This window comes from Alligator mississippiensis, chromosome 1, assembly GCF_030867095.1.
Source record: "Alligator mississippiensis isolate rAllMis1 chromosome 1, rAllMis1, whole genome shotgun sequence".
Lineage (NCBI taxonomy): Eukaryota > Metazoa > Chordata > Crocodylia > Alligatoridae > Alligator > Alligator mississippiensis.
Window position 1 is genome coordinate 354,068,360 of NC_081824.1, and position 25,465 is coordinate 354,093,824.

Here is a 25,465-nt window from a genome sequence, read left to right on the forward strand (position 1 = left end):
CTTTTTTTTTATTAGGATTTTCTGAAGAAGTTTTCCTCAGATGAGTTCAGAATGTTTTGTTTGCGCAGCAATTACAGATCAGGTAAGGAAAAAGGCCATCTTTTCTAGCAAGCCTTCCAAAATAGTGAAGACTGTTACTATTGCTTGTGCTACTGGAGTAGCACAATGTGTTAGAATAGAGTCTGGTCGCATTTAGGTGTGTAGGTGTGATTTTTTTATTTTATTTTTTTTGTATGCCATTTGGGTACCTGAAGATCCATATTGCATCTGCTTTTGTAACACATCATCGTTTGACCCTTGCAACTGAGTCAGAAGAAAATATTGAGGAGGAAGACCCACCTACCTTTTGTATTAATTTTTCAGGAACTCGAGCATGGTGAAATAAACACCCAAGCAAGATTCTAAGTACACATAGATGCCTAATAGGTGAAGTGAATCTGGCCTTTGGTGTCTAACAGCTTCAAATTGCTCATGTTGAAGAGTGCTAGCATGTTGCAAGATATTTGTCCCAAAACTTGTATAGGAAAAGCAGCTTGACTTCAGCCAACACTTAACTACATGTGCATGAGCTTTCCTGCATTGCAGTCTTAATTTATAAATTATCACTTTCTCTGTGGTGGTCACTTATGATGTGTTTAGATCAAGATCAACAAAGTTTGGACAGAGAGCTGAGTGAAATTTTGCTGCATATTCATATAGCTATGACTGGGACTTGACATCCTTTTTTTTTTTTTTTTAATTACTGTGGCTTTACATTTGTGATCTATCTGATTAATGGAAGATATTTAGTATTCAGAGGGTGCATCTTACACATGCTATTAGGGTGAAGAAATAAACTGGCACAGTTTATGCTGGAGTTCATTTCTCCTGGACACAGTGTTTACACATGTGCCAGGGACCACAGCATGTTAAGCCTGCAGTCCCAGGCTGGCAAGGGAGCTGCGGTGAGTCAACCCCAATCTCTGGGTGGTAGTGTCAGGCTAGCCACACTGTAGCACCCTTAAGCCCCAGCCAGCCCTGGCCACCATCTACATGCATATTGCAGTGGCATAAATTAGTCTGCCATAGGATAGTGCTTGTCCTGGACAGTACTATTCTACGGCAGAGTTAGTTAATTTACTGTGCCCTGATATGGGCTTGTGTGTAGATGGTGATGCTGTACTGCGGAGCTGATTAGTGAATCCCATAGTAAAGCACATGTGTAGATGCAGCTGGAGGACACATGCTAGTGAGTGTGTACATGTGGTTCACAACACCTTAAAGCAATTTGAGGCACCACAAATGGAATGTGGCACACATGCATCTGTTCACTGCGCTGCTCATTTGCTGCGTAGCAGTTTTTTTGACACTAGGAGATCCTGGTGTCAAAGAAGAACATCGCTGAAAAAAGTGGCATGGTGCATGCAGCAGCAATTTGTAGTTTGTGCCACCAGAAAGGGAGCCTAGCCAGCCAGAGCCATGATGTGGCTTCCAGCCAGGCTCCAAGCTGCTGGCTTAGGATCACTGCTGCCCTGGGAGGCCCCCAGGACCCCAAGTAAGGCTGCTGGGGCCAGTACAGGTGCTAGCCCCAACCTCCCCTACCACACCCGGATCACTTTGCCATGTGTCAGAGTGAGTGTGCAGCGGCATGCCCTGGGCAAAATAGCAGTGGCATAAATATGTCCCATGGGAAACGCACTCCCATGGACGTGTGTGCTTGTTGGGATGCTCCCAGAGAGTTTAATGGTACAATAAAGCTCACTTGCATGAAAACCCAATAAACAATAAGCCATTCTAAATGAACAAGAATCCTGCATTTTTGGGGTTTTTTAAAGCTTTTGTTTCTCTTTAATAGATTTTTTTACAGGATTGTAACAAGCAGTACTTTTTAACAAAATACATTTTAATGCAGACGGCAAGAGTGTTATGCCCCATTCATGCTCCCTAAAATAGAACAGAAATTTCATGACTCCATTTGGGTCATACAGTCTATTCAGGCTGATAGTATTGTAATTGAGTGCCAGAGCCTGTTGACTGTGCACTATATTTGTAGTGTAATCTTTGTTAAGCAAGCTACTAGACATCCCAAATTAGCACCTATAATGGGAAAATTGGGAGAGCTGAGGTAGTGAATGCCTTATTATTTTATTAACAGGTGCTGCTTTGTAACATGCTGTGAATTTTGTATGGATAAACAGTTCTGTGGCATGGGTCTTTTGGCTGATTAATACCTCTAGCTCTTTGCTGGGCCGACTGAATGGATCTCTGCTCGTATTAGTGACTAAAGGCTCTAGGAATGCTTCCTGTGCCTAAAATATTTTACAGAATGAGATTAAAAAAAAGAGTTGACTGGCTCTGTCACAGCCCTCAATCACCATGGAAAAGGAGGAATAAATCCTAGACAAATCTTGCTTGTTGAACAAGCCCCAAATGTAAGCAAAAGAACAGCTGTGTGTGGAAGGAGCGTTGCTTCTCTGGTTTGAGGCAGCAGGGATGGTTGCATGCTTGTCACCTCGGGGTCTCTGCACCTGTCAGAACACCAAATGAACGTTGAGCACATAAGTGGCTCTCTAATGTACCTTGGGGCGCTTGCAGCCCTGCACAAACACATGTTTGTAAAAATTTAATGGGAAGCTAAAATGCATAATACATGTGTGTTCTGTAAACAAAGGCTCAATGGCACTCAACTTTCAAGGCTGCCCCTGGGGCAAGGAGAAATGCTGACAGCCTTGTATTTGATGATTGGTTAGTTAGTTATGCATCATTTTCTACAGCTTGATTGGGTTTTGTTTTGTTTTTTTCTTATTGTCTTTTAATCGGTAAAGAGAAAAGAGTCTGGGATCTTGTATAAAGTGTGTATGTAATAATATAAGAATATCACATACATCCAGTCTATAAATATAGCTTTATATACTATATATGTATAGTATATAAAAGTTATTTTTATTTTATTTTTTTTAATTTTCATTTTGATAAAGACAGAGGACCAGCCACACACACAGGTGACTTTGATAAAAGGAAACAGTTTGTCATTGGCTGGAATTTGATTGGAGTAAATGAGAATCTTCTGTCACTAATCTGCAGAGCAAATAGAAAAACAATCTGAATGACTGTTACTCTCGCTACAAAATGGAGAGGTTAAGAAGTCAGGACCTGGTCTAGAACATGAGACCAGCCTGTCTAGTCTTCTATCTGCTCATACATGTTTAATTCATTTTTACAGCTAACTTTTATTACTTGGTTCCATTTTTTTTTTTTTTTTTTTGTAGTCTGCTTTCCAAATTAATTTGTTAGAACAGAGAAATTTTGCTTGAGTTCAGTGTTTCTCAGAAAGTTTGGGTAGGGTTGTTGGGGAGCATATTTAGACTATTGTAGCTGTCTTTAAGACTGAATGTCCTGTGTCCTACTGATTAGAACATGGAGTTGGCCAGTGTAAGGGTCTGATGCTATATTTTTGAGCCCCTGAAAGATCTTGTAAAGCTGTGGTAGGAGGATGATGGCTGACAGTCTTGCTACTCAGGCAAAATGAAAATATATCCACTGGATGGACCAAGCTGTTCTGTGCAGGAGACAGTCATCTTCTCAGGGTCTTGAATACAAGTTGGAGAATCTGCCACAATGTAAGGCAGGGGTGCACAATTATTTTGGCTGGAGGGTTGCTTAATGAATTCTGAGCTGTCAAGAGCCACAAGGGTAGCCCTGTCCCTTAACAGGTACCCTGCCCCCTGGCTGCCATCTTGGGACTAGAAGTCCTGCCTCTAACCCCTGACCTTTGCCACTGGAAGTCCCTCCCCTTGCCTCCAAAAGTACTTCTTTTGGGAGAGGAAGGGGGTTGCCATCTTGGAACTGAAAAAAAACCTAAATCATATACTAAAAATCAAATATCTAGTGTAACATTTTAATTTTATTTAAAAAATAAATAAATTTGTCCTAATTGTGTATGTGTTTGCATAGTGTATACAGAGGCAATTGCATAATAGCTCAAAAATAAAGTCTTACTCCTGTATTGGGTGTGGCAGGGGGTGTGGTGTTGTGTGAGAGGGCCCCCACGTCCATTCTCTTTACCCCTGTGGTGCACAGCCCTTGGTGGTGGCAGCAGCAGCAGGCCCTCTGGGTACTCATGGCCCACAGCAGGCAGATCCTTCTAGCTGTGAACAGCTCTGTCTGAGTCCTGGGAGCTGCCCATGGGGGCAAGGAGTGGTGCCAGGCCACTGCCATCTCCATTGCACAGGGATCCCTACAGCTCACGTGCAGCTTCTGGGACTTGGCTGCAAAAAGGTTGTTAATATAGGCTTGAGAGATCTCAGGAAGGGGGCCATTCCCATGGCTACAGAGGAAGGCAATAACCCCACAGTCTGTATCAATCGGGGCATGGGGTCAAATTCCTTCCTGACCTCCATACATGGTATCAGTCTGAGCCTGAGTGGAGGGGCAAGAACCGCTAGCCAGGAACCTCCAGGTTTGATTCCCAGTAGGACCACCAGCAGACCCTGGTTACAATCCCCAGCCCTGGCTGCGGCCAACACTCAGTGCCTCTGAGGAAGTTTAAAAAAAATCATGAGACATAGCAGAGGTAATGGAAATTCCCTCCCAGCTCCATGAGGCAAACAGCGAAGACCAGAAGCAGGGGGAAATCCCCCTATGGCCAGATCATCCCTGATCAGTGGCTGTCCAACCTCTCCTTGAACCCCTCCAGTGATTAAGAGTCCACCTAGGGAGTCTGTTCCACCATCTCATTGTTCTAAAAGTAAAGACATTTTTCCTGAGATCTAATCTCAACCTACTTTGGTGCAGCTTCAAGCTAGCATGAAAAGAGAATGCAGCCCTGTGTGCATCTAAAGGGAGGGATGGAATGCAAGAAGAGAGGGCCAGAGGCCATGGGCATGGAGATGAGCAGCTCTACAGCTCTTCCCCAGGTTGCAGCCCTGGGCAGGCTGACAGTCCAGTGAGCCAGAGGGGGAGGGGGGAGACTGACCCGGGACAGGGCTGAGTTGCGAAGTGTAGTGATAAGGGCTGGATTTGGGGGGGGGGGGAACAGCCAGACAAGCAGTGACTCATGACTGCAGAGAGCACGTGCAGTGATGGTCCTTACAGGTGGTTTGAATGCGTCAGGTGTTCCAGGAGAACCTGGAGGGCCCTGAGGGAAGAAACAGTGAGGTCAGTCCTTGGCCATGGCAGCACCGTGGCAGGCAGGACTGGCCCAGGATGACACTGGTTTGCTTCAGCCTCCGTGCAGAATGCCTCTGCATCCCGAGTGGCTTTGTTGACTCACCCTCCTCAGACCCAGACTGTCAGTGGCTGTGAAGGTGTCCTTGAGAGGGCAGGGAAGCAGCCTGGCACCAGGAATGGCTCTTGGAGCACTCAAGTGGATACCTTCCCTAGACTGCTCCTCAATAGAGGAGGAAGTGGGACGGAGGGAGGGAGAGAGACTAGCAGTGCAGGCTACAGGAGATGCTCATGGCCATGGCTACTTACAGGAGGTCCAGGCAGTTTTGGGAATCCCTGCTATAAGAGGTCCCTTTTTTGGCTGCGAGGTAGGGGGCAGGTTTTGGTGTCCTGTCCATGGTAGAGACAAAAAGGGGACTAACACAGAAACAATTGGGCTTTTTCTGTTTTCCTCTTACCCCAAGGGCACAGTACAAAGGTGTGTGTTACCTAGGAACTGTCTACAGCAGACAAAGCCCATATGGTGTACCCAAGACTCCTCTTTTTGACAACTAGAAATATTGATGGTGATTGGGCTCACATGTAAAATTACTGATATGTCAACTGCCTTCGTTATTGCTGATCATAAGGTTTGGTTGACTTGTTTGTAAATTGCTATTGGAGTGATATGGATTGCCCTTTGGGATCAGTCAGAGAAACCACCAAAGGGCCCTTGGATGTGCCTTTCTTCCTTTTATTCACTTCCTCTCGTTGCCCTTCCTGCTCAATGCATGTGCATGTTGGCTACAGGAAGGACAAATAGGTTATCCGTGAATATATAACACATAGCAATATCTCCTTCATGGCAAAATCTGGATGCCTCCTGTCTTCCCAAAGTTTGAGAGAAGGAAAAAAAGGGATTGGAATAAACTGGTGTGAGCTCAAACTCTGATGCTGCCTAGGTATGGATGTTGTTTTTCAAAACTGTTTTTTGAGTCTCTACCAATATTCCTGGACTTGAGATACCAGCTCTGGTGTGTTGTACCATTATTCCAACCACATTTGGCCTGAAGTCTGAGGTTATGCCTTGGGACAGACCTGGAAAGGTCTAAGCATCTTTGCTTAACCTCAAGTTAAGGCCTCTGTAGTGCCTTCTCCTTGAGGTTGAGGAAAGAGCTTTTAGACTTCCTTAGTACAGAACAGTAGTACTCCACCTTTTGGCCCCGTGAGCCTGATGAGGAGTGCAGGGCTGGTCTGTGGACTGGGTTAGAGTTCCCTGCCAGGACTAGACCCTGCACTTCCTCTACGCAGCCCCCACACATGGATTGGGTCCCATGCAGCCTTGGCTGGCCCCCACACACGGATTGGAACTTGGGGCCCTGCATGGCCTTAGTTGACTCCATGCACGGTTCAGGCCCCACATCACTTCCATCTGGCCTGCATGTACTGGCATTGGACCCTGGGACCATGAGGAATGGGTCCCAGGGCCACACATCATCCGCACTTGTTGGGGCTTGAGTAATCCTAGCGTAGAGCACGCTGCCTCATCTTTTGAGTTATATGGACTGTTGCCAGTGCTGGATGCAGTTTTAAAGTGATGGATGCTGCGTCTAAAACCCCATGTTGTTTGGAACCCAGTTATAAGGCACTGTCTCACTGGAGGCTTTGCTCTTGTTTCTTGACACACAATTCTTTAGGGGCCATAAGTGGCAAGATGTTTTCAGTAGATTGCCTGCGTCTCAGGGACATGCTCGAACTGAGCTGGAACTTAGAAAAGCACTGTACAAGCCCAGTTTACTTGCTCCAGTCTTTGATTGTCCTTTGGTGCTAAGAAGGAATTTGTGTCATCATTGACGGTGCCTTGCAGTCTGCGGTATAATCCACAGGTGTCTTCATAGTAGTGGTGCACCGATAGAAAATTTGCTGGCTGATACTCGATATTTAAGGATGTAGATCAGCCGATACCGATCCTATTTCTGATGCAGCTGCCTCCAGCTGGTAAGTCTGTTGTGGGAGGAGGGAAAGGGCGGGGGGAGGGGGGCAGACGAATGCCCCCTGCAGTGAAGGAGGGGGCAGGGGCAGGTGCTGCCCAGCTGGGGTGGCATGGGCGTGGGATGGAGCCATGGCTCATGGGGGAAGAGGGAGTGGGGCTGCAGTTGTGAGCTGGAGCTGCGTGGGGCTCTTCTAAGTGGGGGCTGGGCTTGGAGCAGGTGCCAGCGGCACTAGGAGGATGCTGCGTCCACCCCAAATTTCACCACCACTCCACCACCAGCCACCTGGCACAGCCCTGGCTCAATGCCCCACCTCCACCCATGTGCCGGGAAGAGCCAGAGCTGTGCCGGGTGGCTGGCGGCAGCGAAACTGGGAGCAGAGGTGTGGCAAAATCTGGGGTGGCTGCAGCATCCCCCCCAGCGCCTGCTCTGAGCCTACCCCCCACTGAGAAGAGTCCTGCACAGCTGTGGCTCCAGTCCACAGCTGCAGTCCACCCACCCCAAGCAGACCTTGGGGCACATGCCCCTCTGCCCTCCCAGGGTGCAGGCAGCAGTGGGACCCACCCACCAAGAGCCGTGGCTTTGTCCTATGCCTGCCCCACCTTGGCTGGGCAGTGCCTGCCCCTGCCCCCTCCCTCACAGCGAGAGGCATTGATTTCTAGATTTATGCTGGAATAAGTGAGACCAGGACTTGCCTGTAGCTTTGACCACTGTCTTAATTCCATTCTTTTGCACTTGTGTAGTTATTTAAGGAAGGGTGTGTGTGTGCATGTGCGTGTGTTCCATTGCAACTGGCTGTTTTGTACAAACACAAGTGTATGTCTGAGGCCAGAGGTGAGGCTGCTGTAGAAATTGTAAGGTCAGACTCTGTTGATGTAATTAGTGATGCATTATAAACTATGCTAGGGGTAGCCAACCTGTGGCACAAGTGCCAGAAATGGCATGGACAGCTTGTGTGTGGCATGTGGCAGATCAGGAAGGGAGTAGGCCTCAGAGAAACAGAAAAGGCAGGGAGCGAAAAGCTAACCAGCAGATCAGGCAGGGAGCAGAAAATAGAGCAGCAGATAGGGCAGGGGAAAGGGGTCGGAGTGGCACTTAGGGAGGATGTGGGGCCCATTTGTAGCACACCTGCCAAAAGATTGGTCCTACTGAGCTACGCTTTGGATAGAAGTCAGTCCAGAAAACAGGCATTTATGGCATAGCAGTATGAGCATGCAGATTCTGAGCATGCAGATTGTGTAAGTGTCTCTGATTTGATGAGAGAGTAAATTAAAATTCAGTCCTCCTGGTGATGGGCACGGCTTACAGTGGATTTAACTTGGATGCATAGCACCTGCTTATTCCAGGGTTAAATTTGGCTCTGTTGGAGATGCAGCACCGTATGGTAGGGTGCACGTAGCTTCCTCTATTAAGAAAATTAGCCACTACTGACAGCTGCTGTCTGTAATGGGTACAGCTGGACTGCTGTTGTATAGTGTTTTTTCTGTGCAGTGCAGTCAATGACAGGCAGTTCTCAGAGCTATTTAGAAATAAGGGTTAAAGCCTGAGCCAACTAAACCAAATATTTACTAGTAAGCTCTGACCCCAATTGCAGAGATGCTATTGGTACGCGTAGGCTAAAACTGGGACCCTGCCTACTGTGATAGCAGACTTCAGAGCACATTTGGCATAATGAAGACTGAAGATGCCATTCTGCTTAACTGAACAGTTAATATAGATGCCTCTTTAAAGATGCATGACTCAGCAGGAGATGTGACAGTTCAGCATGGCTTTTTTGTGGTGTATCCTTATTTTTTTTATGGTAATTATAAATATGACTGGCTTAAATATTGCTGGATATTTACAAGACGTAGAGATTCAATACATAAAAAGGTTGTTTTTTTTTCTTTTTTAAAATTGGTTCAGCATTGTTTCAAATATTTTTCAAGTGTCCATTGGGCTATTCTATTTGCATTTCATTAGTGTAAGACTTTTTACTTTAAATTACTGAATGACTTGCATCTTATTTAATATTCTTGAAGGTTAAAGGTTTTAGTTAAGCTTATACGTAACCTTAACAAAATTTTTGTTTTCTCAGATAACTATTACAAGAAATGAGGGTTCTTTCTTTATTTCTTGTAGTAGCTCCTGTTAGGCAGCATCTTCTGCATCATAACACCTCCATGAAATTTTTATTTTCTTAGCAACTGAATTTAGTGACGAGAGCATGGATGATGCGAAGAACCTCCTTTGGGCAATTTCTTCTTTTATTAATGATGCAAATACTTATATAAAAGGACAGCTGGTGTGTGAGCCCATTAGAGAAGATGTATTGTGGGAGAGGTAAGTGTGCACAACATAATAGCTTGAAGAATCTAGTTGTATGAACAGGGAGTTAAACTTTGAGCCAGATTACATAGTGTTAAGAAGGTTAACAAAAAAATTGCATCTGCTCAGTCTAAATGGGACAGAAACATTGTTTACATCTTCCTTTTCACCTTCTAGTTGTCCCTTTTCCCCCTTCCTATGTCCTGTTGTAGCTTTTCTGCACAGTCTAATCCAGTTTGTTACATGCTGTATTATTTTTTTTTTTTTTAGTGTGGTCTTACCTAGGTTGCTTGTGCCCATTTTTTCTGAACTAGCTTCCACTTCCACTATTTAAAGCTGTAGGGCTGGCAGGGTGTAAACACCACTGTATATTAATAAATTAAACAAAGGAGAAAGGGTAATTGGAGAATTGAACATAGTTAATACAAGTTAATCTGTAAAAGCGGAATTTCAAACATTAAATTTCATGTTGTCAACTCCTGCGATGAATGGAAGTAACGTTTAAGATTTCGACAGACATAACTTTCTGCTTTCACGCTGAAGCATGCAGTCTCCAGATCAGTGTAGCAGTTTGCATCATAGAACAGCTCAGAACAAAATGACAGTGTCATTTGATGACTCCCTGTGGCTGATTGCTGATGAATTCAATATATGGCTGGTATCTTGTTCATCTTATCTGAAATGTTACATTTTCTTCTCGAAGGCTAGCCAACACAAAAGTGAATGTGAAGGCTGCATTTGCAGATGACTTCGACACCTCCAGGGCTGTTTCTGCAATTATGGACCTCATTCACCATGGCAACAGACAGCTTAAGGCTGTTACTAAGGTAACCCATTAGGATACAGAGATCAGAAAATGACAGCTGTCCACAGCCCTACTGTTTAATATAGACAGATTAGTTTATTGTTCACGTAAGAGACCAGCAGAAACAAAGCTCTGCAAAATGACAGTCTTGATGGCACACATTAGTCCATTTTGCATCTCTAAAATTTTGGGCTGCTGCTGTTTTATACTCCATGGCCAAAGCATCTTTCACTGCTGCTGTCCTGTGTCCATAGATAAGACATTGGAAAGACCTGAAGATGTTTCACTATGTCATGGATATTAATGTCTGTTGGATACAGTTGCATATTATCCTACTTCACCATTAAAATACTGGGGATGGGTTGGTACGAATTTCTTTTATAAACAAAAAACCTTGGCCAGGACTTCTGGTGCATGAGGTGGCAATTGTGGTTTATACTGTATCCATCTCATTCAGATTTCAGAACTCACCTTTGCTATGGGCAAATCAAGACACCCCCACCCCCCTCCACACTTCAAAACTATTAGTTGGCAATTCGAGGCCCCATTTCAGATTTGCTGATGCTGAAGCAGAGGAATATCTTGTTGGTTGGATGTAGCAGCTCAGGGATAAAAATGGAGCATAGGCATGAAATTGCATGTCCTGGGTCCTACCCCTTTTGGCTGACTTTGTCCTTCAGTTTTGGTAAATTACATAACTGCTCTGCTTTGTTGCCCAGCTGCTTAATTGCCAATTTCATGGTTTATCTGTACTGGGATAACTGGACTTGGAATATGGCAGCAGCTCACTTAAAGATGAGTTTTATTCACTTTTTTTTTTTAAATCCTTGTCTTCTGTCAGTCCTGTAGGAATACCAGTCTCAGATTTAGATTCTTAATCCTCACCTTTCCATTTCTTTAGAAAGTTCTTCTGAGCCAATCTCAGGTTGCAGTTCAGATCCTTCACACAGTTGTTTGGATTAACAAAAATCTCAGATCTTCTGACAATTGGATGATACATTTGAGGCAGCTACATCTGATCTAGTTTCCTTGCAGTGGTGGTGGTACATTAGCAATAGCTTTGTCTTCCTGATATCTGCCCGTGACCTGTTGTGAGAACATTGTTCTGTGGGATTGAGGGTTCAGGGTGGCAATTCTGGGGAAACCTTTAGTTAATGAGTGCCTGCAAATGCAGGGGACTGGACTCCATGGTTTAGGCAGCCTTATCGTCCTACATAGATTCCTCCTTGCTGTGGCCTCTAAGTGTGCTGCCCAGCATCTCTCTGAGCACTGCTGCTTCCTGTGCTTTGCCTCCTGTGTACCATACAAGTGTTCAGATCTTTTTCCTTTGAGACCCATTGGCTTGCATTTTCCCCAAACACACTCATTTTGTTGTTTCTTCCCATGTGTCTGATCTTTGGTGCATCATTTGTGTTTGTTTTTCTTGACTGTTGGTTTCAGCTACTTTTCCAATTTAATACCTTTTTTGTAAACTTCATGCTATTTATGTTTATGCCAATCATTAATGAAGATGTTGAATAAAACCTGACCCAGAACCACTTCCAGCTGCATCTTATATTTGCTTCCACTTGTGCTATAACTCTTTGCTAACCAGGTTTTTGCCCTGTAAGTGTATTCTCCTGGTCTTGCATTTTAATTTTGAATTAGCATTGGGTAAATATAGAAGTAGTAAGTAAAGCAGTGTTTAAAACACTATTCCTGGGCAGTCAAATTCTGTAAGCTATTTCAAAACGGTCTTTGCAGTATCTAAATCAGTAAGACGAGTAATGTTCAAAAGGGTTTATACAGCTGATTCACCTGGATATCCTTAGAGCCGCCTGTTTTGTTTTCTTCGTGTTTGTAGAAAACTTCTTCCGTATAGGGTAAGAAGTGAATTTAAAATATGACACTTCTGCACACCACTCTTGTTTTTGGAGAAAAGGATCTTGTTTCGGTTTGGCTTCAAACTCATCATGAGTGATGTAAGGTAAATTGGCAAAAGACTTGTTTCTGAAAAAGTGCTCCTACGCGGGTGAGATGTATCCACAGAGCTGGTTAATATTGGCAAGGCTGGAGAGGTGCATTTTCTGTAGCAAACTTATTTGGACAACTTGTTTCTGTGGCTTTTAACAGGAATTTGGATCCCCTAGAAGCCCGATTGTGTATGCAGCCATAATCTCCTATATCGAAAACCTTTTTAACACACTCGGAATATCTCTTGGAGAAAGACAGGTATGAAATATCTCTCTTATGTATAATATAGTAATCGCTCATGGAATACTTTGCAGAAATGTTAAAATAAATGAGGAAATCGAGGTCAAAGGTAGTTGATGCAGAAACACTGAGAAATGAACGGTCATGGTGTGCAAGAGTTAATCCTCTTGCACAAATGAGCATTGGAGAGCAAACTGGGTTGAAATATTCCTTTGCATCTTATGGCCATGTCTGGCCATGAGTGTGGCTGTGCAGTATGTGGTGCTGCAGACACGTTTGCAGCACCACATACCACATATTTAGGTGTTTTCTGTGCTGCAAGGGAGCAGTGCGGGAAGAGAGGGGGTTGACCCCTCCTATCCAGGAGTCAAAAAAAAAAAAAAAAAAGCCACGAAAAACAAAACAAAACGTGGAGCAGCACATGTGGGGCCAGCATGCACTGCTCAAAACTCAAGCTGAGCCAGTCAGAGTCATGCTTTGGCTGCCAGCCAGCCTCCAAGTGGCAGGATTGCTGTTGCTGCAGCCCTTGAAGAGGCCTCCAGGTAAGGCTGCTGGGGCAAACCCAGTGCTGGCCTTAGCCTCCTACCCCACCTAGGGTAACTTACCGTGCACCAGAGGGCGCGTGGCACAGGTTTGCCCGGGGATAACTAGCGGCAGGACAAGGTGTGCCACTAGTAGTTGTTCCCAGGGAACCAAATATTCATGCTCTTGTGGACACGGCCTGTGTTGTGTCACTGGTGGAGTAAAAAACAAGAGTTTGGGGAATTTGTACAATAATAAGCTTGAAGGACTGAGACCATCGTATTCATACTTGTATACAGGTAGAAAAGGGGGAGGGAAAAGATGCCCATGAATTGCACAAGTCAGACTTCTTTGTAGTGAGATATTAAATCCAAAGGTAATATCTCAGTAGTATGTGAAAGGAAAGCAACTTGGAAAATAAGAGAGAGAGGATTTTTCTGTGGGTGAAATTTGGAATATAGTAGTATCTGCAAACAGTGAGGGGACTTCCTTTTGTTGGGCTGGGTAGCACACCCGTCCTGCCAACATTTTTTTTTTTTTTTAGGATGCAAATAAAAATATTGATAACAAGAAATATTCATTCTAAGCCATTAGCAATGAATTGTTGCTTAGCTATGACTTAATATAGTATCTTGATATTTTTTACTGTTGTTTCAGCAAGAGCAGTTTTTTGTGTATTTGGCTTCTACAGTTTAGCTGCATGGTTCATTTTTGATAACCTGCTGCCTTCGGGAGAGTTGTGCATAATTTTCATGTAGAACATGTTCCCGTGAGTTCTGTGACCTTTTTAAACCTAGCTAGGATATATGCCTTGATGCATTTCTAACTTGGACCATGCTATGTGGGATTCTCTGGGCTTTTGGGTGGTACAGAGGCTGTTGCTATGCAGTAAGATTAGAAGAGCATTTTCTGTGTTGTCCTTGCCCCCTCCTCCTCCTCCCTACCCCCCCAAAAAAAGTGTTGTGACTGAATAGAAGTGGTGGCCTGGATTGCATTCTGCTAGAAAACCATTCTTAGCTGTGCTACTAGCCTGCTAGATCCATCTCTTTAAGAAGAGAAAAATAATTTTGTTTCCTGAAATGTCAGTGCTATTAGTAGAGCATACAGTGCTACCTTCCACTTTAAATGTATATGATGCTACTGGCAAAATAAATGTGATCAAGTGTGCTGAAGGTGAATACCTAGTTCTTGCCCTGGAAAACCATATTGGGCATCAATGCCAGCTGCTTCCCACTCATTGCTGGAAAATCTCGTCTTGCTGATGCATAGAAAACATTATCACTGAGGGTATAAACAGAAGTTGCCAAATGAAGCTGATCGGCTGTGCTGAGATGTATCCCGCCACAACTGATCCACTTCATTGGGTGAAACGTACATTGCCCATTGTCCCTCATTGAGCAGAGTCCTGTTCCTGCAGGACAACAGGCAGTGTCCTTCCCACTTAGAGACATGCCCTGGGGAATCTCCAAGGCATGTCTCTAAGTGGGGAAAACCAGGTTTTCCCACCTGCAGAGATGTGCCCCAGCCAACCTCTGGGACATGTCTCTAAGTGGGGAACTTTGACTTTCTTCACTTACAGAATTGTGCCCTGGTGATTGCCCAGGAAGTGCCTCTGTAAGAAGGGAAAGCCAGGCAGGTGTTCCTGGCTCTGGATCCCTCATGCCCCAGGAATTCCCATGCACGACTGAGCCCTGCAAGCCCCTGGAGCACCTGCTCAGGGTAGCTGGAGAGCTCGGGTAGCTCTAGATTACCTGCATTCTTGTACCATAAAGCAAATAGATGTCTGCAGCAACAAAACAACAGAAACTAGTATCCCCTTTTGTTACCTCCACAGACGTTGGGCATTTGCAACATGATATAGACATCCATTTGCTTGACAGTACAAAAGCATTGTCTATTTCCATCCTTAGTGCCTGCGCTTGCTTGGAGATGGACGAATGAGGATGTGAACTTTGGCATCTCCTAGTGCTTTCTCATGGAACGGGGGACATTGTGTGCTGAATGTGGTATTAAAGCATGCATGTCCTTGGGAATCAACAGGACCGATTGTCCCTCCCTTGTGCTAAATGGTAAAATACCATTGCCCTTTTTATTAATTTAACAGGCTATGGACTCTTCCTCCTTTCCCCTCTTTAAATTTAGTCTGGATCACAACTCTGACAAGGAACACTGCACTGTCCTCATGCAAACGAGTGCAGACACTAAGGATGGACTATTTCTCTTGATACTAAGTAGGGTTGTTAGAGACTACTTCTATAACTATTGCTTAGTGTTTCTGTTGTAATAGTACCTAGGAATAGTAAAGTAGGAACAGCATGTGTGCTCCATGCAAACATGGGAAGAGACAACTAGACACAACAGGTACATGAACTATGAGTTGGAGGGGAGGAGGGGGAAGAGGAACAGGAAGAGGACAGACTAACAACAGAATTGTGCATGTTGCACAGTGGCTGGCTCAGTTTGTCATCTCCCTGGCTGTTGTTGGATGTTAAAGTCATGTAGGCATTTCAGCGAACTTAAGACATAAACAGGGATTTAAAGAGGGCTTAGCTGCTGGTGTTGCTGATCTTGGCAGGTTTCCCACCTGTTAGAGGTGGTGTGGCAGAAGGAGATTTGCCTTGTTCAGTCTCTTTTGTATCTGTGAGTTAGGGCAAGATTGAACTGCAGAAACCTCACCTCTGGTAGTTCGTGATATGTGCCTAATCTATTTAGCTCTTTTGCTGCCAGAATAGTTTACTGAAGGATTGTTAATAATTAATTGGGGGGGGGGGTGTCTTAAATTCGGAGCCTTCTTGGATTGTGGTAAATGTGAGCCAGTACAAAAGTATAATTTTATGGACCCAAGCTATGTCAGTACAAAGATGACTTGCATCAGGATAGTTTATTCCCCTTCACACAGAGGAATAACCAACTTGTGCTGCTGTACTCACAAATGTCACATCTGTGGAGGAGTAGAGGGTATATTGCTCTAATTGTATCAGAATAGCTCAAGTGGCACAACTGTGGGCGTAGCCAGGGCTTTGGGTTAGGATTTGTGCTGGTGAATAAATATTGTTTAGCTCCTTTCCAAAGCCCTTTAATAATGCTGCATTTGATTTATAGGTTATTTCAGAAGACAGAACTCCAGTCATGTTCTCTGGTGTGATTGATGAGCTAGTAAATTTCCGTATCAAGGTGCGCAATTATGCTCGTGCGATGCCTGAAGCAACAGAGGTAGAAAGTACCATGCAATCCCAGGAAGCCAAACTGGAAGAGAAAGAAAAGAGACAGCTGTTATTGCTGGAGAGGGAGCCCCTTCTGCAGGCTTGTGACAACCTGCGTCGGGACCTTGCTGCATTTGGAATCAACATAAAGGTACAGGACACAATACTGTCTTTGCAAGACCTTTCAGTAGTTCTATTAAGCCAACATTTGTTTCCCCCTTTTACATGTCCTTTGTCAACAGCTTTCAGTCCTGTGCCCTGCACTTTGCACTGCTGGGATAGTCACAGTTAGAAATTAAGCTGTTGGGAGATGGAAAGGCTAGCCTTCTGTTCCCTCCTCCTCCACACATTTCCATTCAACCTATTGCTACTTTTGCAGTTAGAGAGGATTTTCGATGGCCAAATCACATTTCTTGTCCTGGTCTGAAATCCTCCAAGTAGTGTTTCCTTGGATTAAACTGGATCTTAGGAGTGGTATTTGTTTCAGTATATTGGAGTGGAATTGAAAGGCAGAGGGGACCTGGTACTGCACTGACCTTTAGTGCTCTTCATTAACTCCAGGCTTGGAGAGAGAAGAGAATTTTTTCAGAAGTTAAGTCTGTGCAAAGCTCTGTGAAAAGTCCTCTTGCTTCTTTAATAGCTCTATTCCTTCCACACTAGCCTGTGTCTAATCCTTAACCACTTGATTTCTCTAGCTGCCCTCTCTCCTTTCCAGCCCTTTCTGCCTCCAGCCTATCCCTAATGCCACTGTTAATTTTCCTTTTCCATTATCGAAGCCATGGCTTCCCCCCTTGTGAAAAATCCCTTCATTGGCTTACTGTCTCCGCATGCTTTGAAGACCCCTATGTGAGCTCACTTTAGCTAATGCTATTACTCTCAATTCCTCTTGCTTTACTGCCCTTTTCACCTTTTGCTTCAGCCTTTGTTATTTTATGTATCGCTCCCAGTACAGGGAATTGCTAGTTGATTCCTACTGAGCACCTCTTTCCCCTCTAAAGCACTCTTTTCTTTGTTGTCTTCCTACCCTGTGACCCAAGGCTCATACTTTTATCTTGCATCACTTTATAAGCAGGAGGATACAAATATCAGTTCCAATTTGGGATGTCAACTTACAGCTCTTAAGTGACAAAAACAGTTGTTTCCCACTCACTAGTTCTGAAACAACATACTGAGATGTTTGTTTGTAAATCATTAGATCCTGGTTCGGTGTAAAAGTGATTTGTGTGGACCCCATTATAGTCTCAAGGCTGTGCACACTATTGTGTGATGCTTACGAAAGGACTACCATTCCAGAAAGCTAGAATCTTATCTGCTGTTTTTATCTTTTCAGAGTTGTCTTTAAAAAGAGAGGCAAGTGTGCCCAGGATTTATATTCCTAATTTAAGCATCCTAAACAGGTAGTAAGTAGAATTATTTAGATTTGTATAATATGCATATAGAGTACAATGCAAAACTGTACATCAAAATATGATGATAACAGTAAGAGAAACTGCTCTCTCTCTCTCTCTCTTTGTACTCTATTTTGGTATCTCCTCCTGTTTGCAGGATGTGAATTTAGCTTTATGGCTATTTTTTGCCCTGTTACAAAATCTGGCCTCAGCCAGGATCCATCCCACTGTTTCACAGTTCAAGCATTTAAAGCTTTGACATTCAGTATAATCCCTTGTGGCTAGAAACAGATGTTGCTGAATGAAGCTGATCAGCTGTACCATGATACGTCATGGCACAGCTGATCTAGTTCATTGGGTAAAAAACATATTGCCCATTCTCCTGCTTTTGATGGCACTGGACAAGGGATAATGGGATCTCACCACTTTCCCTGCTCAGCCAGACCACTCCCCAGGAATTGTCAGGGACATGGGTCTGACTGACCAGGGAAAAGTACTTCCCTGCTCAGCCAAACCTACTCCTCTACGATTGCAGAGGAATGGGTCTGGCTGGGCAGGTCACCATGACTTCCCTGCTTGTGGAGCAGCACCCAAGATTTCCTGGGGATCCTTCCTGTAAGCGGGGAAAGCAGGCAGGTGTTCTGGGAGCTTGAGGGCCCCTCAGCACCTGTCTGGGGTGGCAGGCATGCAAGCTGTTGTACTCTTCTGCCACAAAGGTATTAGATGTCCACTGCAATAAAGCAGCAGTGTCTGTTACCACCTTTTGTTACACCCCTGTTTTTTTTCCTGTGGCACACAAAGGGTATCAACATCTATTTGCTCAGCATTTGTGCTGCCATAAACATTTTTATGGCAGCACAAATGAGAAGTCGGGTGATTTGTCCAGTCCCACCTTGTTTCTCTTATGGCTTATCTCAAAGGGATGCAGGTGCCAAGACCAAAATACAGATCTGCAAAATGCTCTGATGGTAGCTGCTGTACCCCTGGAGGTGCTGAAGTCTGCCTCCAGGCATGCTGACAGTGGCTTCCATGGTAGCAGTTTTGAGCACCTGGGATCTTTTGGAACAACAAACTAGGCAGGCTGTCCTCTGCTTAGCTCCCCTCCAGATCTCAATCCAGCGGGCTACAGAATCCACAAAACATGTCCTGAAAAAATGCTGTGATCCAGATCCTGGGCTGCACAGTTGTTACCTCCTGTGCCTTCTTTTTCTTACTCATGCAAGACACTTTGCATCGCTGTCTACACAGGGAACCAGCTTCAGTAGTTGAGAAGCTAGTAGTTGTCGAGGTGGATTCACCTAACTTAGCTTAATGTATAGCCTAGTGGGGAGGGTTCTGTTCTATAAAGGGGAGGATGGGGTTTTGGGCATCAAATCTGTATTGCCAACTTCCTGAGTGAGTGCTGTAGCCACTGGCGCAACCACCTGCTCCTCCAGGACTGTGTTCTATAGCATGAGCCCAGCTTGCTTACCCTCAGGAAAGGGCCGTGAGCCTCAAGCGGGTGGAGGCACATAAGCTTGGAAAGGAGGGGCAGGATTTCAAACACATATTTCCCTCTGCTTTGTTTCCTGTGTGTGCCCAAAGTGTGTATGGAGGGGGGGGTCTCTTACCTTTTTGAGGGACCTTACTCCTTATGTCTTGCATGAAGAAATTCTAAGTCTTAGATCACATTGAGGGGGCAGGCACCTACAGACTTGTGTTAAATCTGGCCCTCAGTGTTAGCCTGAACCCCATTTACTTATCAGAACCTTTGAATCTACCCAACACAAAACTGACCCTGGCACGTTTTGTGTTAAGTTGATCTACATGTGTTCTAAACAACTCCATGTGACCATTTAAATTTCTTATTAACCATCTTAAGCTCAGCTGTTTTCTCCTGTGCCTTATTCTGTATGAAGATTGTATTGCTTTTGTCCAACTGTTGTAGAAACGGCAGAAGCTCATCTGTAGAAAAGGTACAAGTGGCCACATGAACCTTATTTGTACCAGTTCTCTTACTGACATACACAAGGGGGGACAGTCTGGAGCTTTTCTGCCAAGATATACATACATCCAGTGTTAGTGAAGTGAGGCCTCTCTTTCTTGCTCTTTAAAACTAAGTGTGAGAACTCGTAACCAGGGGTGCAGGTTGTAGCTGTGTTGGTCTAAGGACATGGGTAGACAAGGTTCTTTGAGTAAATTGGGTATCTTTTATTAGACCAACCAACCGTTGCTTAGATTTGGAGGCTTCTGGCTGCCCTGTAGTGCACGTGATGAATTCTAGAGTGCACAGAACTTCCTCTTTCTTTGAGCCTAACTTTAAATAAGCTTTCAGAGAAGTCTGTTTTCTTATGCTCTTAACAGTTTTCACTTTCACTATAACACCTGAGTATTTAAAAATGGTAAGTTCCAATTCAGGCATCCAGTCGCCCTCCTACTGTGCAGTCTAAGAAGATTAGGTTTAAGTTGCATAACTTTAAACAAACAAATCTTAGAAATATATTTTAGAACTGTATATTAAATATAATATTTGGTCTTTTGCAAACTCAGTGGATTACTTTTGTTTTGAGTAAAATATTCTTTGCTGTCAACAGTATTCTATTATTCTGCGGCAGTTTCACTTGTTCAGGTATCAAACTCAGGCCTGCACTTCTCCTTAAATGGTTCATGACCAGCAATCAGATTCCCTAGATTTGAGAACTCATTAGTTGAAATTGCCAGTCTTCGAGTGCATTTTCCCCAACGACAGTACAAAGGCTAGGTTGTAGGAGGAAGAAATTTTTAGTTGGACTTTTGTAATGCCTCAGCAATAAGGAAATACTGTCATAGAAATACAGCCTTACTAAGCCATCATCCTTCTAAAATTTTTAAAAAGAAAAATTTTTGTGTGCAATTTCTTTTTCTTAATGATCAGGAAGGAGATAATTTTCAAAGTTTTAAACATGAAAACTTGATGACCTTTCTGTTAAGCCAAGGCCATCAAGTGTAACATTATGTTGAAAGAAGGCATTGCAGCCTCCTGCATTCAATCCACCTGTGCTTGAAACTGGGTTTAACAAAACTTTAGAACTGAAGTGGCAATAATTGCTTCAACTAAGTACCAGAATAAACTGAGCAAATTGGTGCACCCCTTCCTCCAAACCCCTCCCCATTATTCAAGAGACTGAATAATCAATCAAGCACCACATTCTTTCAAATGTAAGTCACTTTTTAAAAAGAAATACTCTGAAAAATGGCCCAAGTCTTAAGTTTGTTTGTTTTTTTTTAAACACTCAAAGTCAAAAGCTCTTGTAGTCCACCATAGAGCTTATATCCTTGTAAGCGTGTCTTTACTTGAGGGTATATTATTTTCTTACAGTCAGAAAACGTAGGTGCGTCTTAAATTCAAAGTTATCATAAATTTGAAGAATACAGTAATAGTTATATAAAATTTTGTCACCCCTTTTCTTTAACATCAATAACCTTACTTTTGGGAGAAGAGATTTTTTTAACCGAGCTTCAAAGAACTCTCTTTTCTGAAATGTTGTAACTAACATTTTGGTTGAGTTTCATGTCTTCAGACTGCTTCTAACATGTTATAAGGATCAGAATAAAATGTAGGCCGGTGCAAAGTACCATGTGTAATTAAAATGGTGTGTTTGACCTACTTATTCTTACAGGATAGGGGGGCTACTTCTACGTGGGAAGCTGTGGATCAAAGAAGAGAACAGCAAAGAACTGAAAGAGAGAGATGATTTAGCACAGGACGTGCTTGGACTGATTGTATGACATTGGTCACTTCAGGAACGGATGTAAATATTATTTCCAAATAAAAACTTCAGAAAAGAACTGCAAACTACAAGAGTTGCTGTAATTAATATTGTGGTAACCTGAAGCAATACCAGTCTTGCTACAATTCTCATCATTAAAATGGCATTGTTTTATTTTCTTTTTTCCTGCAGTGACATGATGAGCTAAATTGATAGTATTATTTGAACAAAACCAACCCATGTTACTAAATAATGCAGCAATTACTGTGAAAACAGGAACTTAAACCCAAGTATCTGGTCTGAACTATATTCAGCATGTGTTAAATGGGTATGGGTTTTGTGACCTCCACACATTTTGGATGGCTGCTGCTGACTGCACAGCCATTCCATTAGAACCAGACCAATAGTTTTTGATAAAACTATCAAGAGTGACTGGAAGGCACATGTATAGCTCAAGGTAACTTCTTGCTAAGAGATGCTGTGCCATACAGAGGTATGCACAAAGCAAAAGCAGTATAGTTATGATGCCACTGGGGTGCTGCATGCATGCCAACAACTGCTGCCTGGTACAGCAAGCCTACCTCTGGCTTAGGTATATGCAGGGCTAGTGTGTCAAAACCAGACACCATCTTGCATGCTGTAGACACGCTGTTACCCTCCTGCTTGAACGAGGAGTTGAAATTAGTCCTATATCTTTTCCCTTAGAGGCCACCTAGTCTCAAATGGCTTTTCAGATTGATGGCAGAGATATGTGACACTTGCTCCTGTAAAAAGGAAACCACTTTTGTTTTTGACTGAGCAGCATTTGACACCCAGACTCAGGGGAAAAAGCATTTGAAAACAAATTCAGTTGTAGCTGGCACTGAGAGCAGCCAGCTTTTGGAACAGTGTTGTCTTTTAAGACTACATAAAAACTATGATCCCAATAGCAAGGAAATTTAGAAACCAAGAGCTGTTGAATTTCAGAGAAAATGCTTGGTTTAAAAACACTGAGCATTCAAGTAGGTTGGAAATTGCTTTATACCTTGCTACTCGAGTATTAGATTTATGCAGAATCTCAGTCAACAGGACTGTACATAGGCTTTGCCTTCCCCTAACAGGTGGGGCTGGGGGAAAAAAACAGGTTAAGAATGCCAAAGGGGTTGTTTGTGCTTGCAGAACCTGGTTATGTAGGAGTGATCTTTCACCTCTCCCAATAGGATTCATCATTGGATGGAACATTTTAGCAAAATTGCCTGCTCTGGGGGATCCAAATTATGGCATACTCCATTTAGATGCGCAGCTGCTAGACTGAAACAAAAGCCCATGGGTGGTTTTACTAGGGGTGTGCAAAGTGGGTCGTTATTCAATTTGGATTTGGCTTGATTCGGGGGATGGTGATTAGATTTGTTGATTGGGATCACTGTCCCGATTTTTTTTTTTTTTTTTTTTTTTTTTGATTTGGCTGAATCCGAATCTGAAGATTTGATTCTGATTCAGAGAATCAGCAATTCAGCCATAGATTGATAGATACTAGGGTCAGAAGGGACCTCAACAGATCATTGAGTCTGACTCCCTGCCCTGTGCAGGAAAGAGTGCTTGGGTCAGATGACCCCAGCCAGACTTCTATCCAGCCTTTTCTTAAAGGCCCACCAAGGTAAGGGAGAGCACCACCTACCTTGGAAGCCCATTCCAAGATTTGGCCACCCTCACCATGAAGACGTTTTTCCTGATGTCTAGCCTAAATCTGCTCTCTGTCAGTTTGTGATCATTACTTCTTTTCACCCCAAGAAGCACCCTGGGGGAGGGATCCTCTGTGGCAGACCTGGAAGTGGACCTAAAGTGCTTCTGGTCTACTTCTGGGTCTGCCACCAAGCAGGCTGGGGACTCCCTTGTGCTCCCATGGGATGCTCTATCTGCCCTACCATCTCAGTGTTTGTGAGCTGCCTGATACCTTTGCAGTATGTAGAAAAAACATATAAAGCTGTGTTTATGTCCAGATCATAGAATCTCTCCTGATTCGATTAGGATTCGGAAATTTAGCCACTGAATCAGGCCAAATCGAATCGGTGACCAAAGCATCACACAGGCCTAATTTTTACACATGCTATGGTGGTGGGGCACTTTAAAGTGGCTCAAAGAGCCACTCTAATGGAAGCGTTTGCAAGGTCTTGTGTATCAGTGACCCTGTACTTCAAATGAGTGGCAGGGGCTTTTTAACTAAAGCTAGTCAAACAAGCTTTAGTTAAATCACCCCCGCTGTCATTTTGAAGCATGGGGATGCTGATACATGGGAGGCAGAGGCTGGCTGGATCGTGCTTATTACCATGCACCAGCACACTTGATTAATCGAGTCTGCTCCAATGCACTATCAGTATGTTGGAACAGCCTTTCCACACCTGTATAGGCACCCCGTGTGCTTAACCAAACTTAGTGCAACAGTGCTGCATAAGTACAAGCTGTCAGCATCCACCAAATTGAGTGGTTCCTCCCATTTTCAAGGCTTCTAGTAGTTTCAGAGCTGTTCTTAGAAGCCTTGAAAATAGAGAAGCAAGTCCATATTGCAGCTGCCAAATACCTCTGCACTGACAGCCCTGTGTACTTAAGGTGCATTAACCACACAGCGGGGTAGGTCAGTGCTGAAACTAATTTTCTGCCTTCATTTTTAAGGCTTCTAATAGCTGCTCTTTGACACTTGCTTCCCCCATCACTCCAGAAAGTGCTACAGCAGAGTCAGTGAGTACAAAGACAGTTATTGTTACTGTGCAGTTAGCGACTGGACAACTGAAGTTACAAAATGGATGAGTCTGAAAGATGCTATGCCCACTGGTGCTCACCCTTTCTGGCCTTGGGGGATGGATGAGTGGGGGTGGGACTGGATCCTGCAAAAAGGGTCAGGCCATAGGCCTGAGCCAGTGCAGAGTCAATGTCTGCAGGTGCTATTTGGCATGCTGGCCCTGACCCACATGTCAGATCCAGTATGAAACAATTGTGCTTGCCGAGCTCTGCAGGCTGGATGTGAACAGAGAGCAACACTATCTGTTGATGCAAGCCAGTGCATTGGGCCACATTATCTAGCCCCCAGGGCTCCCCATAGGTCTGGAAATCTGACAGCAGGGGAGCTATGGCAATTAATGTCACCGCTCCCCCTGCTGTCAAATTTTTGGACCAGCTGGCAATTCCTTGGGCCCTAGGTCGAGTACCACTCATTTAGAGATTAGTGCATTCAATCAACAGGTAGATAGCTGAAATCTGTTACAATGTAAACAATAGGCAACAAACTGGGTATGGTATTTTGTTATAGAATCAGAGAAAATTAGGATTGGAAGGGACTTCAGGTCACTTAATCCAATCCCTTGGTCAAGTAGAACTGTCTCCAACTAGAACTCAGCCAAAGCTTTGTCTAGCTGGGTCTTGAAAACCTCTAAGGCTGGAGCTTCCACCACCACTCTGGGTAACCTGTTCCACTACTTTACTACCCTCCTAGTGAGAAAATTCTTCCTAATATCTAACCTAAACTTCCTTTGCTAGAATTTGAGACCATTGCTCCTTGTTCTGTCACCTGCCACCACTGAGAACAGTCTAGCTCCATCCTCTTTCAAACCCCCCTTCAGGTAGTTGAAGGCTAATACTAAATCCCCTCTGATTCTTCTCTTTTCTAGACTAAATAAGCCCAGTTTCCTCAGTCTCTCCTCATAAGTCATGTCCCCCAGCCCCCTCACCCTTTTTGTTGCCCTCTGCTGGACTCTCCAATTTGTCCACATCCTTTCTGTAGTGGGGGCCCAAAACAACACAGCACTCCAGATGTGGCCTCACCAGTGCCAAATAGAGGGGAATAATCACTTCCCTTGACTTACTGGCAACACCCATACAGCCCAGTACGCCGTTAGCCTTCTTGGCAACAACGACACACTGCTGGCTCATATTCAGTTTATTGTCTATCATAACCCCCAGGTCCTTTTCTGCAGAGCTGCTGCCCAAGCCAGTCAGCCCCCAGCCTGCACTGGTGCATGGGATTGTTCCATTCTAAGTGCAGGACTTTGCATTTGTCCTTGTTGAACCTCATGAGATTCCTTTTGGCCCAATCCTCCAATTCATCTAGGTCACTCAATTCCAACCTGACCCTCTAGCGTATCTATTAGTACCCGCAGCTTGGTGTCATCCGCAAACTTTCTGAGGGTGCACTCATTGTCATCTTCCAGGTTGTTGATGAAGACATTGAACA

General features: G+C 44.0%; 1 protein-coding gene across 7 annotated transcripts in view; it reads left to right on the forward strand.

Annotated features, from left to right (window-relative positions):
• CARS2 (cysteinyl-tRNA synthetase 2, mitochondrial) overlaps window positions 1–21,347 on the forward strand; it is a 49,090-nt gene extending 27,743 nt beyond the window's left edge. For 4 of the 7 annotated variants that reach the window (XM_059721083.1, XM_059721080.1, XM_059721084.1 and 1 more), the window contains 6 exons: window positions 16–82; window positions 9,299–9,437; window positions 10,126–10,249; window positions 12,340–12,438; window positions 16,045–16,296; window positions 21,172–21,347. In XM_059721083.1, the coding sequence (XP_059577066.1) occupies window positions 16–82; window positions 9,299–9,437; window positions 10,126–10,249; window positions 12,340–12,438; window positions 16,045–16,296; window positions 21,172–21,246 (756 nt within the window). In that variant the 3' untranslated portion in view covers window positions 21,247–21,347. Of the gene's footprint in view, window positions 1–15; window positions 83–9,298; window positions 9,438–10,125; window positions 10,250–12,339; window positions 12,439–14,852; window positions 15,012–16,044; window positions 16,297–17,475; window positions 17,546–21,171 lie in introns of those variants that run through there. The other 3 variants (XR_009459202.1, XM_059721081.1, XR_009459203.1) reach the window with 3 other exon arrangements.
• Window positions 21,348–25,465: the final 4,118 nt, after the last annotated feature.